Source organism: Aythya ferina (assembly GCF_964211825.1).
Source record: "Aythya ferina genome assembly, chromosome: 3".
Lineage (NCBI taxonomy): Eukaryota > Metazoa > Chordata > Aves > Anseriformes > Anatidae > Aythya > Aythya ferina.
In genome coordinates, this window is record NC_140298.1 from 54,248,046 (window position 1) to 54,267,024 (window position 18,979).

The following is an 18,979-nucleotide window of genomic DNA, read 5'->3' on the forward strand; positions in this document are numbered from 1 at the left end:
GCTAAATGAACGGTTCCTACTCCTTTGATGTGTTCTGTGTGCTTTATCAGCAGCGTGTTGTTTCAGGGAGCCAGCATCCTTGTTCTTCAGATAGTGTGCTGCCCGGCTGCTGAGCTTTATGGTTTGGCAAATGCTGAGCTGTCAAGTTGTGCTAACGGTTTGGAAAGAGATGGATGTAAGTTTAATTGCAGTAATTAAAGGAGAAGCCTATGTTATTCCCTTGCTTGTAGCGAGGTGAATATCCTTGAAACCTGTGAAGTAGCACACTCATAACCAAGGATATATGCGCCCAGGCTTAGTGTGTCATCTGGATGCAAGAAAAAGGGTTGTGAGAGAGCAAAGAGGTGGTGGCAAGGGCAGTGCTGAATGAAGCCTTATATCTTAGCATCCTGGCACCCTAACAGTGCTGCAATACAGGGAACATGGGAGTTGCTGTGTTTTATTATGTCACTGGTATAGTTCTCCTTTTATTAATGAATTGCTTGTCAGTCTTGTAACTCTTCAGCTCCATGGCATAATGTTCTATAATGTTATATTTAAAGTTGCATTGTGCTTAGAATAGTCTGTTTGTGGACTTGATTGTTTTGTGTAAATATATCAACATAAGGATTTTTATTTTCAAGCCTGAATTTATTACTGAGCACAGTTTACGTTTCTTTTTATCGATGTAATTACTATGAGAAAGTTCAAACAAAGGACAAGCACAATTATGTGAACAAATCTTACAGAGAGCTGCCTGTTTGTTTCTCATTTTATCATTGTAAGTTCATTTGTATGCCACACCATTTAGTGGCATATACCCTTGACAGAGCATCAGTACCATTGATAATTCATGCTGACCTTCAGGGCAGTCAGCACCCTCTAGATATTTTTAGATATTTGGCTAATTTTCTCAAAGCACCTGATGTTTTGTTTATGCAGTAAATTTCACAGGCAGAGAGGCAGGTACATTTCTGGGGAGATAAAACCCACGTTCCCTTGCTATAACTGCACTTTGTCCAGCATTTGCTACATCAGGCAATGTATAAAAAATCTCATCTGGCAGGTTTTCACTGTTGTTTGTAGTAATAACAGGAGGCACGGCTGTTTCTCGTGTCCCACTTAAACTGGGATGTTGACAGTGTTTCCCATTTTTGTTAATCTGCACAAAAGGAAAAACTTGTGCACTGTGTTTGCGTGTGCTGGCACGCTGCAACTCAGCACAGAGAGGTGTGCTTGTGGGACCGAAGCGTCCCTGCCTTCCTTTAGAAGGGCCCTTTCCTTTAGCAAACTTTGTATTCACGAGCCACAATGCCCGCCTTCAGGAGGAGTAAAACCAGAGCGAAGAGTTTAGCGTTGGCTCGCAAAACCCAGCAGCAGGCAGCAGCAGCTTACGGCTCCCTGCACAGGATGTTTTCTATGGTGAGTTCGGCAGCAGCAGCCGGGAGGGCTGGGGAGGGGGACTGGGCTGCACACCCCTGCCAGGGTCTCTGTGCTTGGTGAATAGCAGCTCTGATAATCAGGGAGTGGATGCTGGTAATGTGCACTCAGTGGGTGAGTTTATATCAGTGTGCTGCACTGGACAAGGTTTGGGCTTTCTGATTTCTTTTTTTTTTTTTTTTTTTTTTTTTTTGGGGGGGGGGAGAGGGTGGAGGTGCTTGGTTGTGTATGCTGCTTGCTGCTGAGCTCCAGCAAATGGTTATTTCTTGTGTCTGTCAGAGAAAGGACTAAGTGATGATCCAGATTTTGACAAGAGGTGGGATGGTTTTAAGATGATTCTTCAGGAAAATTTGGAAGTATCCGCGGTGTTAATTTTGACCAGTTTTAACCATTTCCCTGGTTTTTGAAAAATAGTTTGGGATTGTAGGAAAAACATGGAAAAATTAAGAACTCCAATCAAGGAATGGATGGGAAATATAAAACAACAGTACACAGATGGTAGAAAAATACATGAGCCTTCTGTATTAAAGAGTGACAGCATCAGGATAGGGACCTGGCAAAGAGGAGAGACAATACTTTCACAGGGTCGGGGTTTGGGAAAGTCTGCATTTTGTGCTTTAATGTTACCTGATAGGAGCCTTCCTCCTTTTTGTGACTTGGACTGTCATGGTTCCTCTCTCTTCGCTTTTTTTTTTTTATGCCCTTTTCCCTTATCTTTACATTTTGTGTGGTCAGGGTGGTCAGGGTTTAACCTTCCACAATGGAAATGATTTCTGGTTTGCATTTACCTTTGATATGCCTTGGATCTGGTGACTTCAGTGAGTGATTTCCAGAGAAGCTGAGCACAGCATCTGTGAGCTCAGCAGGAGTTGCTGCTCCTTGGGGCCTGGTTGCCGCAGGCTCCTGGGCCCAGACCCCATCTCACAGACTTGGCTTACGGCTCGTGTTTCCACTGAATACCGAAGTCACCCGAGGTTCTTTCTGTGTAGCCAAGGAGAAAGATGGGCAAGGGAGGGTGCAGGTTTCCCACCACACAATTCACGTTACTATACCTTAGGCATCGAGTCAGATGAATTGTCTTGGTTGGTTTGCAGAGCCCTGCATTCAGCCTTCTTTCAGGCCTTGCCCTCTGCTGTCAGGAAAGAGTTAGGGGAGCAGCAAGCCCTCTTACTGCTCTGCTGATTTCTGCGTAACTTTGGTGATGCCTTCGTGCATTACCTGCACAGGATAACTTTCCTAGTGCAAATCTCACTGTAACTGGGAAATTCTGAGTGAAAGATTTTATTTATCCTTGACTGGTTCCATTTAGCATTTTTTAAACTGTTCTAATTGAAAGGCATGCAAGAAAGACAGCTAAACAAAAGAGACCCCCAGAATTTTAGCAGGGTTGGTCAGGAACAGTTTCATCTTCTAAGTGGCCTTGAAGTTGTGGAGAAAAAAAAAAAAAAAAAAAGAAAGACCAAAACAAAAATTGTGATGAGTGAATCTACTGCTTTAACATCTATTGCCCAAAGCTGAGCAGAAGCCTTGCCCAGAAACCTATGGTGAAAATCCCACAAGGCTGTTTTCAGTAAAAGCATGCTGATTTTTTTCAGTCTTAATGAACAGTTTAGAGGAGTGCCTGTACTGTATTGGTGTCCAACATGCGGCTGCTTTCTTCATCAGTCTTGAGGATCTAAGACCTGTGACTTTCCAGCCTTTTGCATTACTTCTTACAAAGCATTTGCCAGACTGATGGTGACAGAAAAGCCTGTACAGTGATAGACACACAAAACGCGATGGCTGCAAGGCCTGCCTTTGTTCCGGAAAGAAATGTCTTCTGATACAAAAGGAATGCGATGGACACCTCCAAAGGCTTTTTCTTTTTTCACAATGAGGGGTGTAAAAATGTCTTTGGCCAGTTGTTCCTTCTGAAAATCCCATGTAATTGTGTTTCTTCTGCTGACTGGTGCTTCCAGTCTTACTTCCTGGAAAAATATACACCAGATAGCTCTGAGCTGTAGGCTGCTCATTCTTAAAGGATACAAGACTAATCTGTTTCAGCAGCTTGCTTTCTGAGCATACACTTCCTCTATGGATAAAGAATTCAAAGGGTTAGTGATCTGCACATTGGTGTGGTCAGTGTCCTTCACAAAGGTACAGGAATCTGGAAACTTGTCAAAGGACATGCTCTGTTGTAACCTTCCCGAGGAATTTTTCTCAGCCTGAAGAGTCTTGTAAGCCTACTCAATATTTTCCTTTCCATCACTTTTTCCAAAAAAAACGAACAACCACCACTACCAACAGTAAAAAGACCCCACACCAAACCCTACTGACAGAGTACATGAGGTGTATAAATGAGAGTAGAATAAACAGCAATGAGCAGAGACACCGTAACACTAATTGACCTTGTGCAGCATTTATGCTCAATCACTATCGTTCAGTAGAAAGTCACAGGGTAGCCATGAAATTGTTGTGCTAATGCTTAACCACTGTTGATTAATGTCTTCTGCACTCTCACCAATTAATTTTATGGAGATTTTTAACTCTGTTGGGGATAGCACAGCCTCAGATGATGATATGCTTGTCTGCAAGGAGCAAAGAAAATCTGTAAGACATTCCTTGTAAGAGTATCTTTTGTTCACTTTGAAGGAATAATCTCTAATATTTCTTCTCATGACTATTATAGAAAATGGGACATGCTTCATCTTACAAGCCGAGTGCCACCGTGGTGGTTGACAGCTATGGGTCAAGCTGACAATTATGTGGACTGGAACTTTCCCTGCTAAGGTTGCTGTGAACAATCCTAATTAGGTCCTAATGTAGGAGCTAATTATGAGTCACAAACATACAGGGATAAAAAGAAAGAGTTTCTCAAGGCTGTTTCTATATATCTTTCCATTTTTTAGAGGCTGAGGGTTTATGGGACAAGAAGCTTTCTCCCTTGACTGCTGGGTCTGGTAGAAGGGTTTATACAGGTTTATTGGAAAATCTGTGAAAGCAGCCAATAAAGTGGAGCAGAGCTGCTTAACTTGATTTCTGGAATGCAAGTACTTGCTTTTCTACAAACCTTGCATAACCTCCCATTCTCTTTCCCAACTTTGCCATTCAAATCTAGCACTACTAGTCTAAGTTTTTGGATCTTTAGCCTTATCTGCTGTCCAGAGCCAAAGATAAGCTGAAGCTGCTTTGCAGTTTCCTACAACTGTTGCTGAAAGTGGTGTACATAATCTCAAGTAATGGATTATGGGGAAGGTTTGTTGCTTCCAGTGTATACTCTTCATCTCTTCTCTATACCCAGCTGCATTGCAGCCTTGGCCACAGTCAGTCACCTGGGCTTTTCTATCCACCAACTAACATAATTTTATTCTGATGGGTTGCACGCTACGAAGTTTGGCATAGATTTTTACTAAGGACTCACAGTCGTGGCCTTGTGCAAATAAAAGAAGCTGTGTGCTTGAGGACTTTACCAGATGTATCTGAGAGTCAAATTGCCAGTGTTAGGTGCTGCAGTGCCATTTTCAGAGCAAATTCAGGGTTAATTCCTACCTTAACTCAAGGATGTAACTTGGGGCTCCTCTTGAGGCTTCCTGGTTCAAAGGCACTGGACTGCCAAAGTCTGCTTTGACATCCAAAATGCCAAGGTGGCTTTGAAATTCTACGTCAATGCTAACAGGGCCTTTCCTGCCCACCCACCAGCTATAAAAGATGTGTTCTTAGGGGTTGTCGTTAGAGCCCTTCTAGAAAGATCTGTTTGAAAGAGCAAAAAGAATAAAGAGCAGGACATTGGTTGGTGTGGGAGGTGGAAACCAGCATCCAGAGTAGCATTAAAGGGTGAGGACTCCAACCCAGGTGGTTAGGGAGTTCTGGAAAGAAACAGGGCACAAGAGTTATTTTTATTCCTTTCCATTTGTTCATCATTATGAAGTTCCTCATGAATATTGTGCTTCTGGTCCAGAACCTAATGTACACCTTGTGGCTTCACTGGCAACATGTATTCTTACATCTATGGTCTGTACGATGTGTAGATGTGCAATAACTTCTGTATGTATGTAACTTCTGATTGACTAGCCTTTCATGGTTCTTGGTGGCAGATGCAGCTCCAGCCCAAAACCCGAGGGTATGGAGGACATGCAGCATGTTCTCCAGCATCTGCCTATCCTACCCCTTTGTGCTGTGGTGATTGAGGAGTAACAGAGCACTTCATACACTTCCTGGTAAAACTGCATGACGATGATGTTTAGGACTGGCTTTCAATACGCTGCCTCATGTCCTTGATCTAGTACCCTTGATCAAGCATCATGTTGATGTAAATCAGGCTGCCAACATACACCTTGAGATGCAGACAGCATAAAACCTGAGTCATTCTGATACAAACTCAAAACTTTGACATCAAAAACAATGAAAACAAAACTCAGGTACTTTAGAGCTATTTAGAAGTTGTTTTAAAATATCCCTTTTTCCCCCATTTACTAAACAAAGTTATGATTTATTTCCAAAACATTAAGTGTTTTAAGTAGCACAGAGGTGTTTTTTTTCTTTTTCTTTTCTTTTCTTTTTTTTTTCTTTTAACATACTCCATCAGTGTGCATCTGTAACGCCAACATACACCTTTCAGTTCACATTGTATTTTATCGGGTCCTAATAAATACTGTAAATACAGTATGTATCTGAATTTCAGAGTCCTGAAAGCTGTCATTAGATAGGATTGTGGAGGATGGTTTCACATCTTAGTGATGGAAGTAACAACTTTTTTTAGAGGTGGTGGCATTGTTCAAAACTGGAGGCTGGGAAGCTCTGGAGTGATATGGACTACGTGGCAAGTTTTTGACATTTTAACATTTATTTCCATCAGAGAGGTGTGAGGGATGTATCTGTTTTTCCACATGAATGGCTGAGATTTATCATTGCTAGTACATTTAGCCTCCACCTTACAGAGGATTTAGTATAGCTCAGTTCCGTTTCAGAATAACTTCTGTGTTTGCTCATTTGATGACACAGGATGTTGGTGAACTTCACAGTTCCACATAATCAGTGGTGAATCAGGAGATCCTAAAAGGGCCACTTGAAACAGCTCTCGCACAAAATTAGTACAGATCAAGACAGTTCTGAAATGCACTCATGTCCTGATTTCTTCACTGAAACAAGACTTCCACTTGAAATAAGGCAGCATTCATGTAGTCCTCATCTGAGTGCATTCACTAAATAGGAAATAATCAGTGGCACAGCACGTGCAACTGTCCAGTATCTCAGAGAGAGTGCGTAAGACAGAAGCACTTAAGAAAAATTGTTTCATGTAGTATAAAGAGGTAGATACCAACAGTTGCTAAGGTAGAACTCGGTAATGGTAGCAATATTCTAGGAAAATGTTATGTATGAAAGAGAACAGTGGAATGATTTTCAATCTAAGCATTATTGCCTGAAAAAGCTGCTCTCAGATAGTAGTGGTGGTCATACAAAAGCAAACTACATGACCATTTCATACTGTCAGAAAATCTTTTTCCTCCATCTTTGCTTTATAAGATTAACAGTTGCTGTTCCAGCTCCTACTTGGCTTGAAACGTAGGGTTTTTTTTTTTCCCCATATGTATTATTATTCTAAAAAACTTCAAAAATTTAGGTTTCAATTTCTCATTTTTGAAAGTGTAATAAACATCTTTTGACAATCCGTGCCTTTTGAACAAAAAACCACACACACACCAGTCCCCCTAACTCCCACCCCCCCCACCCCGGCAACCAGCAACAAAGCCACACATCACCGTACAGGTAGCAGACAACAAATATAAGTTATTTTGGATGCTTAAAAGATCTTTATCTACCAATTCCTTCTATATTGATGTAGTGAGTGTTGCAAGACAGGTGGAAAATAGTGTGATGCTATTGTCAAAAGAATCAAATCATGATATATCTGAGTGCTCTCCCATCTTTTGCATCTCAAAAGCTTGTATGTAAAGACTCTAAATTCTTTGCACTGCAAAAGTGCTAGAAACTTTTTATTTAATTTTACTGTTATGATCTAGATCTGTTACAAATTCAAGCTGTTCAAAGCTACAAGGATATGTATTTGACAAAAATCAGCACATGCTCTGGAGCCTGAATTTGGAACAAGAACAAAACTTGAGGAATTTAAAAATAATTATAGTACAGTTTGTATTCTAAAACATCAGTGCTTGTCTCTTTCTTTTCATTTATCAGAGTGCAGAACAGATCAGCGCACTGTGCCGAAACTTCCAAGAAGTCCAGGCGAGCAATATGGAAGGACAGAAGGACAACCAGGATCAACCTCCACGACCACTGGCTCGCCACCTTTCTGATGCAGACAGATTGAGGAAAGTCATCCAAGAACTTATGGACACTGAGAAATCCTATGTCAAGGTAATAAATAAACAGAAAACCTGGCTAGCTACACCCTTCATTTTGAGGCTGGCTATGACTCATAGATGCTCTTAATATATTTCATGCTTACCTTTATGTAACGAGGGTCATAACACACAGAGTCTGCTTACCTAATTGTTCCTGTTTTAGTAAACTGTTATAGAGGCTGTAGGATTTGATCTAGTAGCTTTAGTTTTAGTCAATTTGTATTTATATTGGAAAGTGGTAATTTATGGGAAGTAGTTATCTGTCATATTTGAACACTGGAGTCTTCCAGGGGAGGTTAGATGTAGAGCTTAGTGATACGGGTTAGTGGAGGAGGTTTAGTGATATGGTTTAGTGTTAAGTCAGAGGTTGGACTAGGTGATCTTGGAGGTCTCTTCCAACCTAACTGATTCTGTGATTCTGTGATAGATTTCCATAGTTTTCAAAATGAAAATAAATCCTGGTAGAACAGATCAGTCTCCTACAAATTATAAAAAAGTATAATTGTGGAAAATAGTGCTTAATTATTTTTGAATCAGCAAAGTTAGAAGACACAACTCCAGTTGCTTGTAACATCATACATCTTATTTCTCCTTTGACTGATAAGCCCATAATTTGTTAGATATGTCTCTTCTTTTTATAAATTCAAAATTAATGTGGATGAATGCAAAAAAAAAATGTGGTAAGCTTGATATCATTGACCTTCAGCAAAGAGGAATCATTTACCTATCTCAAAAACCATACTTAGTGATATCAGCACTTGCTGCAGTAATGTGTATGGAAAACAAGAGAAAGCACTTTCAGGCTGTTGTTTTTAGAATATCCACCCACACACTAATACAACCATATGCTGGAAAGCTTGAGGAAGCTTTACCGAACACGAACTCCTGTGTATGTCCAGCTGGTGTTTCTGATAGAGAAATCGCTTGAACAAAGGAGGCATGACCATGGAGGTCACTGAAATATGCAGTAGTACCAGGCAGAATCCTAGCAGGTTGTAAATGCTCATTATGGGGTTCTCAAAGAACTGCTCGTTATTCCTTCTCCATAAGAATTTCTGCCGTTTCTTTTCTCAGGGTCACGGAGCCCTGCAGTGTGGGCCCCAACTTTGCTGCCATGCTTTGGTGTGGGATAGTAAGTCTTCAAAAGTGGCACCAATTCTTTGAAGAAGTGACTGAAACAGCCCCTAATCATGCCTCCCTGACAATATAACCGAATGCTTTAATGCCTATAGGATTTTAAAATGTTATATGTCCTTACAAATATTAGCTCTGCTATTTAAATGAGTGGCTATTTATATGGTTTATCTAACATGCATGATTAAAGCATTTGATACTGTTCACATACACAGACCTTTGTACTCTTTAGAAAGCCATTGTCTGTAACATTTTCTCCTCATGCTATACTAAAATATAATTTGTTATAATCAGTCTGTGATGCCTTAAGGATGAAACAAAAACATTACACTGAAATCAATTTGCTTTTAATTTAGCAATCACTTTAGTGCTAACAACACACAGGTGACTTAGCTACAGAAAAGGAATTTTATCTCTAGCTTTACTCCTGAAAATTACCTGTAATCCCACAGTTGTCATATAAGCAACAATTTCAAATTGTTACATAAAAAGTGAATGAATTCTGTTTTTTGCAGGACTTAAGCTGCCTCTTTGAGCTATACCTGGAGCCTCTTCAAAATGAAACCTTCCTTACCCAAGATGAGGTGAGGGAATAACTGAAAGATATTCTTTTAATTCTTTTGTGGGTTAAGACCTTGGCATTTGGGTTTTTCATTGCTGAGAGCATGAGAGAAAAGGAAAACAACGAACATAACAATAGGAATTACACCAGTCACTGCCTTTCTGTTTGGTGCATGCGTCACTCCTTTTTTAAAATGGTAATTGTTCTGACTTAACTGTTAAGAAATCTTTTGGGTTTTGTAACAGCTTTTTTTATAAAACCCATTCAAAAAGTATTAATGAAGATGTTACTGGCCTTCGTGACCTCTTTGTGTGTCGTGTCTCCTTAGTGGATTGTTTTCTCAAGACCACAGTTAGATGTATGCATTGCTGTACCTCATAGCCTGATGTTTTTCACAGATGGAGTCCTTGTTCGGCAGCCTGCCAGAAATGCTGGATTTTCAGAAGGTGTTTCTGGAGACCCTTGAAGATGGAATATCTTCTTCCTCAGATTTTAATACACTGGAAACACCATCCCAGTTCCGGGTAAATATTTGGTCATTAAATACCTCTCAGTGTGCCTGGAAATGTTTGTAGAAATCCAGCTTTAAAACTGTTTCATATGGTTGCTTTTATGTTTGAAACATTACTTTGGATTACAGACACCTATTCAGCAGTGAAAGATAAGTGCTATTTTCCATGGTTTTATCCTCCTCTTTCCTGTGGCAGAGGATGTAAAATGGGAGATGTGGAGTAGTCATACTTCTGAGTATGCTATGAAGTAGCAACGCTTACGTGATGCATCACTTCTGTAGAAATGTTTTTGTCACTGTGCTGAATTCTTCCCTGCCTTGTGCTCCCTGCTATGCCCAGTTCACCCACTACAGACTGGAAGCTTTTCCCATTAAATGCAGCACAAGTTTCTCACATTGCGAGGTTTAAGAGGGCGTGTGAAGTGTAGATGACTGTAGACTGTGCCCTTGCTGTGCTGTCTCCCTCCGTGGCACCTCTCAGTACCTGACATAACTGGAGGAAGGTTCCTCGGAGATGTCACTGTCAAAGAGCTAGGCGAGACTGCTGGCAGGTCTCTCTGACACTTGCTGCCTTTTGTGGAGCAAACATTGATTAAAAAGAGGGGAGAGGGCTGCTCTCCTCTTCCTTCTTCTCCTCCCCCTCCTCCTCCTTCACTACTTGTCTTTGCTTTGGGAAGCATTTTTCTAAAAAGATCTCCCTCGTGATTCAGTCCCTCCCACATCTTCCCATCCTCCCCTTCATCCAAGAAAATGAGAGGTGCCCTGTAATTACTACCTGCCTCAAAGAAGGAAAACAGTTGGAAAGCAATCCTGTGTTTGTTTTATGCTGTCCTTTCTGGCTCTGGTGCTTCTATGCCTTGCTTCCAAGTGCTCATGTGTTTTCTCAGCACAGCATACCCTATTAGGTGTCTTGTTGATTTTTGTTCCTATGCCACCTCAAAGATATAGTAAGTCAATGTCTACAGTGGTGTTACCTGCTCAGGGAGAACTGAGGAAAAAATGCAGGCTTTGCCTAAATAGGCTGAACTCTACACCCTAAGAAAAACACAGAAACATCACGGAACTACTACCAATAATGTATTCATGTAATATATATATATATATGTAATATAGGATATAGAAATGAAGATAGCAGATATTCACATCGTTGAGCCTGTGTTATGTGCCTGACCATTTATTTTGGATTCTAGTAATGAAGTAAATATTTTGATTGTGTTGATTTCAGAAATTGCTGTTTTCCCTTGGAGGATCCTTTCTGTATTATGCTGACCACTTTAAACTGTACAGTGGCTTCTGTGCCAACCACATCAAAGTTCAGAAAGTTCTCGAGAGAGGTAATTTATTGTCTTCATTACTGTAATTCATTAGCATGAATTTAAACGTCAGTGAAGCGCTGTAACAAATCTCCTTGACTTGCAGAGAATATTGGTACAAAGCAAGGGCTAATAGGGTATCTTTCAACAGAAATAGCTGAGATCTGCAGTTCTGCTAAAGCATAGTGTAGAACTGAAGGGATGAGATTTCTTTTGTGACAAGTAAGCAGTGGCCTGAAGAGCAACAAACATCTGGCCACAAGTTTGTGCTGTCTGCAGATGCAGCTCGTACTCCAAAAAGCAGCAGCTGTGTTTGGTTTCTGTATGCATACGTGTTAAAGGATGGATGTCAATCAAAGCTGCAATAAATGGCAGAGTAAGCGAGGAATTACTTCCTCTGCTATCACTTTTTTTTTTTTTTTTTAATTTGATGCAGAATAGGTCTGCAGTGCCGTGGAAAATGTCACTTTGAAATAGTTGTTCTCAGCCCTTCTGTACATTATTTGGACATGATTATGAAATGAATAGTGTAAGGCATCTATTGAAAAATGTGGGGCTTTTGGTACACGTTGCAATTCTGTGCTTTCAAGCTATCACTTCCATGTTCAGCTGACCGACTGTTTTATTTGTATTTAGCCAAAACAGATAGTGCCTTTAAGGCCTTTCTGGATGCTCGCAATCCCACAAAGCAACACTCTTCTACACTGGAGTCATATCTCATAAAGCCTGTTCAGAGAGTGCTGAAATATCCTCTGCTTTTAAAAGAGCTGGTGTCTCTGACTGACAACGAGAGTGAGGAGCACTATCATTTGACAGGTAACTTCTTGCATTCCTCTACTGGACTGAGTATGAATTAAGTTTGATTTCCAAGCTTTTCTGAAGATGACCTAGATAATTTTCTCCCACTTATTAAACATAGCAAGTAGCTTTCTTGTGCTTTTAGCAGACATTCCCACTTCGTGTGTCCAAGTCCTGTGAGAGGTATGTATGCCCAGGATTTGTCATGACAAATAGGACTGGGGTCTTTCTCCTGAATTCTTGTGACAGGAGCATGTTAGATCATTGTGCTGTTCTTGCACCTGGGAAACACTGACCAAAGCTCCATCTTGTGGTTAATAAGTTCTTGAAATGTGTCAAAGTTTAGCAGCATCACAAAAGGATATTTTATTTGTTTGAGGCTTGGCTGTGACTCTTGCTTGCGTAGAAGTGTCCTGACTCAAAGCTCTGCTGTTTTCCCACTCAGAAAGACTTGTCTGCCTAATACATATTAGGGTTGATTGTTTTTCTAGGCTCAGATGCTTGGGACTTCACCCTGGCAAATTCCAGTTCAGGTCTGTCAGCAGCTCATAGATGAAAGTCCAGAGATTTATTTTATGGATCGATTTTCATTTTAACAAAATAGATTCAGGCCAAATATACTGTCAGCAAAAAGTCAAAAGGCTGTTACTGACTTCGAATGGAGCTTCTAGTACTGTTTCTTTGCCATTACAGCCAGGCTGGGGGTGACTCACTTGCAGGTCAGGGTAAATGCCAAGCTGCTAAAAGACTATACCATTAAGAGCTGGTAGAACTAGGGAAATTAAGTGGCCTCCTCCAAGTCCTTTGTGGATTAACATAAAAGTAATGAAATCTAGTGTCACTCTTGCCTGGAAAACAAAATTTAAACAAAACCTGACTACCAGCATTTAATTTCAAGGATAACAATCATTGAGGAATTTGCACAGCCTAGCACTGTATTTCTTAATCCACTTTGTGAAGAGCTAAATTCAATTGGTTTCCATTGAAGCTCATCAAATGACTTACTCTAGTATGGGTGTAGATTACTCTGGAGAGCCTAGTGGCCCCATTTATACAAAATGCAAAACTTAATTGTGTTTACTATCATGTTGTTGTGAGCCCCCAAATATGTGAATATTCATCACTAGAACACACTGCAGTCTTTTTCAGGCACTTAAGAGATCAGACAAGCATTTTCCACTTACTCTGATCACAAAGCATGCTTTCTGCAGTTGCTATGAGAAGCACTGATCTAAACGTAGAATTCTGTTCACCAAACCCCAGGAATGCTGCAAAAGTTTGGCTGCTTCAAGTACATTTCAATAAAAAATGTCATATTTAGAACCTACAATTGAATTACATAGCTGTCTATGAAATTTTTGAACCTTACAGAAGCACTGAAGGCAATGGAAAAAGTAGCAAGTCACATCAATGAGATGCAGAAGATTTATGAAGATTATGGCACTGTATTTGATCAACTCGTTGCAGATCAAAGTGGAACAGAGAAGGAGGTAAGAGAAGGAACATGTTTTATTCACTCCTGAAGCATTATCCCAATAGCTGTTTGGTGCGTTTATCTTTCCTGAAGTAATTTTGGGAACTTATTTGTGCTGGGCATAATTCATTCTCCTTTAATATTGTGACTTCTTTTTCATATATGCCTGTGAAGTTTCTTTTTGTCACTAGGTTACAGTAAAAATTTTCAGACAGCTGCCAGAGCTGCCTTCTGGACTGACAAGAATTGCAAGCAGGCATAGACACAATTCTCAATAGCAAAAAATAATGACATCCTCCTTCTCTCAAATGCTGCAGAGATTATCCATGCCCAAAGGCATTTAGATTTTATGCTTCAGAGTTCTTAAGTTCTTAAGACTTCTTTTTTTTCTTCCCACCCATATAAATGAAAGTGGCAATTCTAGGGGATTCACGTTAATGTCTGTTACTCTCATTCTCTACACTTCTAGTGCTGAGGCATCCATGAGTATCTGACAGAGCAAAAGCAATTAGTTGAATGAACTGTGTGCACACATCTCCCTGAACTGGGGCAGCAAGGTCTCAGCTTAGCCATTTACATTAAATGATTACTAATCAGATCAAATCAGTAAAGGTGGAGATCAGATATGAAAGATGCCTGCTCAGTTGTTTTATTTCCTCGTAAAGCCAAATCACCCTCCACTGGCTATGTAGTTTCCCATCATTTATAGGAAACAAACCTGACAGCCTGAGGGATTCTTCAGTTTCACGTTGTGGTCCACCGAAGAAAGAAGAGCCTTGGAGAACAAGGCTTCCATTAATTCTGCCATTGGCAGCATCATTAATACTAATTACTCCATAGAAATTAAAGATACTTACAGCTAATAAATCAACCCATTCACAACTGGCTATACATAAATGACAGGTCATCAGATCAACTTAATATTCGTCTAAGTTATTAATAGCAAGGACTTCTATGCAGCTTCCATAACTTAGGTGCTATTACTTTTTATGTTATTATCTATTTTTAAAAAGGGATTACTCATGCTTTCCTGCCTTAGTGTAGATCTGTCTTACTAACTTTACATACATTAAATAAAGAAAACACAGTGTTATCAATGTGTACTCACTTTAACATTTTACTCTCATCTGTGGATCACAGCATTGATTATATTTTTATTAATTGCCTGTATTTTTATCTATTGTTATAATTTAATGCAGGTGACCGAGCTTTCCATGGGAGAACTTCTGATGCATTCTACAGTTTCCTGGCTGAATCCTTTTCCATCATTGGGCAAAGCAAGAAAAGACCTTGAACTTACAGTGTTTGGTAAGCGTCTTCCTTCAGGACTCTCTGCTCTTTCAGATCTAGCTATCTAGGCTAGACTTGTATCTGAAAACATACACAGAACCGTAAGACTTCCTAACATGAAGTTTCCGTTCATTTATTTGGTGTTACTGTTTGATCCAACCTCAGATGCTTTATGTGTAATCTATGGAAAACAGTGATTTTCAAGAGACAATATTCTCTCTGGAACAATATGCTAAATTAGTCTTTCAAAGGAGACTTAAATGGTGATTTATTCCACTCCTGGCAATCCAGCCTCACCTCTGTTTTACAACTGTTGCATCAAAATGTGCTGTCGGGCAATCTCCATACAGATTATTTTAACCTGAAAGATGGAAGTGGAAATGAGAGCATACAACCAAATGTTTCACTAAATTGTATATATACTGGTAATCATTTAATAATTACCTGAGTAATCAAAAGGTTCCAGTCAAACATGCTACGCACTTATCCATTTCTTTAACAAAAACAAGCAAACAAACAAACAAGCAAAAAAACCCACAAACTTTTCTTTAAAATGTCATTTAAGAAGACAAGTTTCTCTTCCTCGGGGTTGTTGTGTACTCCTCCCCTTGGAAAGCGTGAGAAATTAGGGCAGGACATGCTTACCTCTAGAAGAACGAGCAGGAGCATTTTCCACAGATTCACTTGAATGAGCGTCTCAATGATCTACACATGCCAGACGTTTGAGCCCAGGAACTGGGAGTTCCTAGCAGGACGTGTATGAATGAAAGGACTCTGGACTGATGCCTAGTTTAGACCGCTCATCATTTAGACCAATAAAACTTGGGAAGTTTTATTCCCACTTCAAAAACTGTGTGGGCAGCATGGAAAATGCACCTGTGGGACTGAGGGCAGATAGCAATTTCAGAATAGAGGTGCAGAATGGCTTCATCCTAAATGTTCAATACAAAATCTGAAGGAATAATGTTGCTATTGCATGAACAAGTATAGAATGAAAAACTCAGTTGTCACTTTAATACAGGGCAGATGCTTCTCAATCAGGATGCTTATCTTACCCTATAATATTCAGCTTCTTCAAGATAACTTCATCAAACATTACACCTGCAATTAATAGTAGTTTTCTTTTTTTTTTTTTTTTCTTCTCTGTAGTCTTTAAGAGGGCTGTAATACTGGTGTATAAGGAGAACTACAAACTGAAAAAGAAAATGGTAAGTCTGCTGACAGTTAAGTGGTAGATATTTATACCCAGGATCCTGCTGCAGTATAAGATGCACCACAACAGTGCTGAAGGGGGAGTGACTGTGGTAAATAAAATGTCACCTTCTCTCACTGGGCTGGAATTTTAGCTAGTACAGCTAAAACAAATTCTCAGTATCTATGTAATAAGAACTATTTTTTGGTTCTTTAATAAGGAGCACCACCTCCTCTGTGTGAGCCACACACTAGTTCTGCCAGGTGGACAGCCATGTGGGAATCGTATTCTTTCAGATGGCATTTTTGGTGGCCAGCCTTAACACAGTGAGGGTTAAAGACCACTTTTTATTGACCCTTGATTGCTTTGAAAGGAAAGGGAGCACTATAAATGTAACCTATTCTGGCCCCATTTACAGAACTGTAAATACTAAAGCAGCAAGCTGTATACCTTGAGTACCAGTGGTGAAGTACTGCAACCTGCAAATTGTAACAGATGGAGGGGCTTTAAAAGTAGTAGAAGCTACATGATTAATGTATTCTGCTAGTCTACAGCTGGGGTTTCTTCATGGGAAATGTGTACCCTAGCACTACTTATATGTAAAGTATTTTTGTAATCCGTTAAAAACAAATGCTTTTAAAAGTTGAAACAAGTACAAATTCCAAAGCTGTGTCTATCACCATTACAACTACATTTACAGTGTAGGGTACTGAAGGAAAAAGCTTTCTCCTGAGAGGTGGGTCTTTCTAAAACTAAAACCAAAAAAACTTCTTTGACTTCTACTTCTTAGAAATATCCTCTTTTTGTTTTTGCAGCCTACTAACGTTCGTGCCGGACATACTTATGGTGACTTGGATCCATTTAAGTTCCGCTGGCTGATTCCTTTATCTGCTCTTCAAGTCCGACTGGGTAACACAGCAGGTAATTTCTGTGCACTGAATACTTTGGAATGAAGTTTTCTGGCATTCTGTGTTACTGCTTCTTCGATTTGTCTTTTTGGAGCCTCTGGAAACAGGTGGTGAGAAAGTAATATCTACTGTTGTCTCTGCCCTCTGGGCACAGAGTTGATTCATAAACACTATCCTTTGATATGCTGGCTTCGTCTCTCTTCCATGAGTTCACGAAGATGCAAGATGATGTGGAGGAATGACAGAATAGAAATACCCCATGAAAAGATACTGTGAACAGGGTGGGCATTTCCCTTGGTTGACATCTTGGTGATGCACCTACTCTTTTGTGTGTGCTAACTCTTGCATTTTTACAAACGTGGGAAAGTTGACTGCATAATCTGTGGTAGTGTAGGGCTGTGGTTTTGTTTTGATCTTTATGAGTTGATCTTTATGATCCTATCCAGTTGTGTATCTTGTGTAAGGTGTCACTAGAGGAAGGATCTCTACACTGCTCTTTCTAATACCAATGGTTTTGTGAAGTAAATACAAAAATAATGCTTCCTTCCATGCACAGGAACAGAGAACAGCTGTATCTGGGAACTGATTCACACAAAGTCAGAACTAGAAGGCAGGCCAGAAACAATTTTTCAGCTATGCAGCAGGTAAGCTTTACATGGAGGTTGTACTTGACAAATTACATTAATGGATTTAAAGAATAAAAGCTCCTCTCCCACCCCCCCATGACCTTTGTGTCAGCACTTCTGAAGCATGTCTCATTCTTTAAATCTAGGCACTACGCCAGTGTTTAACTGCATAAAATATAACAATTTGAAATTAGTGAACTTGGTGCAGTGATCCAATGTCAGAAATCTGCACAGGCATATGATGATAAATGTCAGTATGACATGGGCAAAGTAACTAACTTTACCAGATTCGTGGTTGGTTAGCAGAAAATACTTCTGATAAACACCACTCAGAGGGTAATCCCTTGGGTCCTGAAGTTACTTGCAGGCTGTTTTTTCTAAGCAAGTAACAAAGATCTCAAAACACAAAATGTGCAGAATGCCTTACAACACAGAGCAATGTTAACGGCAAAACCACTACTAAAGAAATTGAGTGAAAAAACTACTACTCTAAATGACATCAGCAGAAAGCAGGAGGGCAGATTTTATTACAGATGCCTTACTTCAGAAGGGAAAATGAGGTTATCTGTTTTCTTAACTTGCAGTGACTCTGAGAACAAGACTAACATCGTGAAGGTGATCCGTTCTATTTTGCGGGAGAATTTCAGACGCCACATAAAATGTGATCTACCTCTGGAGAAAAGCTGTAAAGATCGCCTTGTCCCACTCAAGAACCGTGTGCCTGCAACAGCTAAACTGGGTAAGAAACAGGTTTTCAAAGTGAAAAACGGGCTGGAATCTAGAGTTGGCAGAATATTCACAATTGTTAACATGACTGTAGTGTCGTACTAGACACACAAATCCCATTTCTTTTTCAGGCTGGGTAGCTGTGGTGATAGTTCTCTACAACTCAGTATGTGCCAAGAGCTAAAGGAGATAAGCAAGCTTGCTGTCTCTCACTATTGATTTGTCATTAGCTGGCTTAAGGGAAGATTTAATAAGGCTCAAATTAATTTTGCTGGTTAGAAACAGAGTCCCTTTGGCATGCAGAATACTGTGTTCTTTCCTGTGGGTTATCTCTAGTGACTCAGCCTTGGTAACATTTAAAGCTAAAGCAACTGACAAAAGGCAGGGGTTTTGCTTCTTTCAGCGCACTTAATCTGCATTCCCAGCAGCTACCCTAATTAATTAAGCAAGACTTCAGATCTTTTAGCTAATTGAGTAGGTGTTGGCTACTAGTATTTCTAGTTCTTCATGTGTTCAGTTGACCGTAAAATTCCCATTACGTTGCAGGAATGGGGACAGTTTTGGCCCTCTACTGCTTGAGATACCCGAGTCAGTTTTGCTTTCCTGTAGCTGCATGTAAATCGTTACTGCCATTTTTGGAAGATTTTGCATAGATTACACATGAATGCAAGCCCTGGGTGGGGTA

At 40.0% G+C, this 18,979-nt stretch overlaps 1 protein-coding gene across 5 annotated transcripts in view; it reads left to right on the forward strand.

Moving 5' to 3' along the window:
- Positions 1–18,979, forward strand: part of TIAM2 (TIAM Rac1 associated GEF 2) — an 89,821-nt gene that overhangs the window by 69,414 nt on the left and 1,428 nt on the right. For 4 of the 5 annotated variants that reach the window (XM_084515836.1, XM_084515837.1, XM_084515839.1 and 1 more), the window contains 11 exons: positions 7,594–7,773; positions 9,410–9,478; positions 9,855–9,980; positions 11,193–11,301; positions 11,917–12,096; positions 13,450–13,568; positions 14,752–14,860; positions 15,992–16,050; positions 16,850–16,955; positions 17,499–17,586; positions 18,153–18,307. In XM_084515836.1, coding sequence (XP_084371962.1) covers positions 7,594–7,773; positions 9,410–9,478; positions 9,855–9,980; positions 11,193–11,301; positions 11,917–12,096; positions 13,450–13,568; positions 14,752–14,860; positions 15,992–16,050; positions 16,850–16,955; positions 17,499–17,586; positions 18,153–18,307 — 1,300 coding nt within the window. Of the gene's footprint in view, positions 1–1,299; positions 1,402–7,593; positions 7,774–9,409; positions 9,479–9,854; positions 9,981–11,192; positions 11,302–11,916; positions 12,097–13,449; positions 13,569–14,751; positions 14,861–15,991; positions 16,051–16,849; positions 16,956–17,498; positions 17,587–18,152; positions 18,308–18,979 lie in introns of those variants that run through there. The other variant, XM_084515838.1, reaches the window with a different exon arrangement.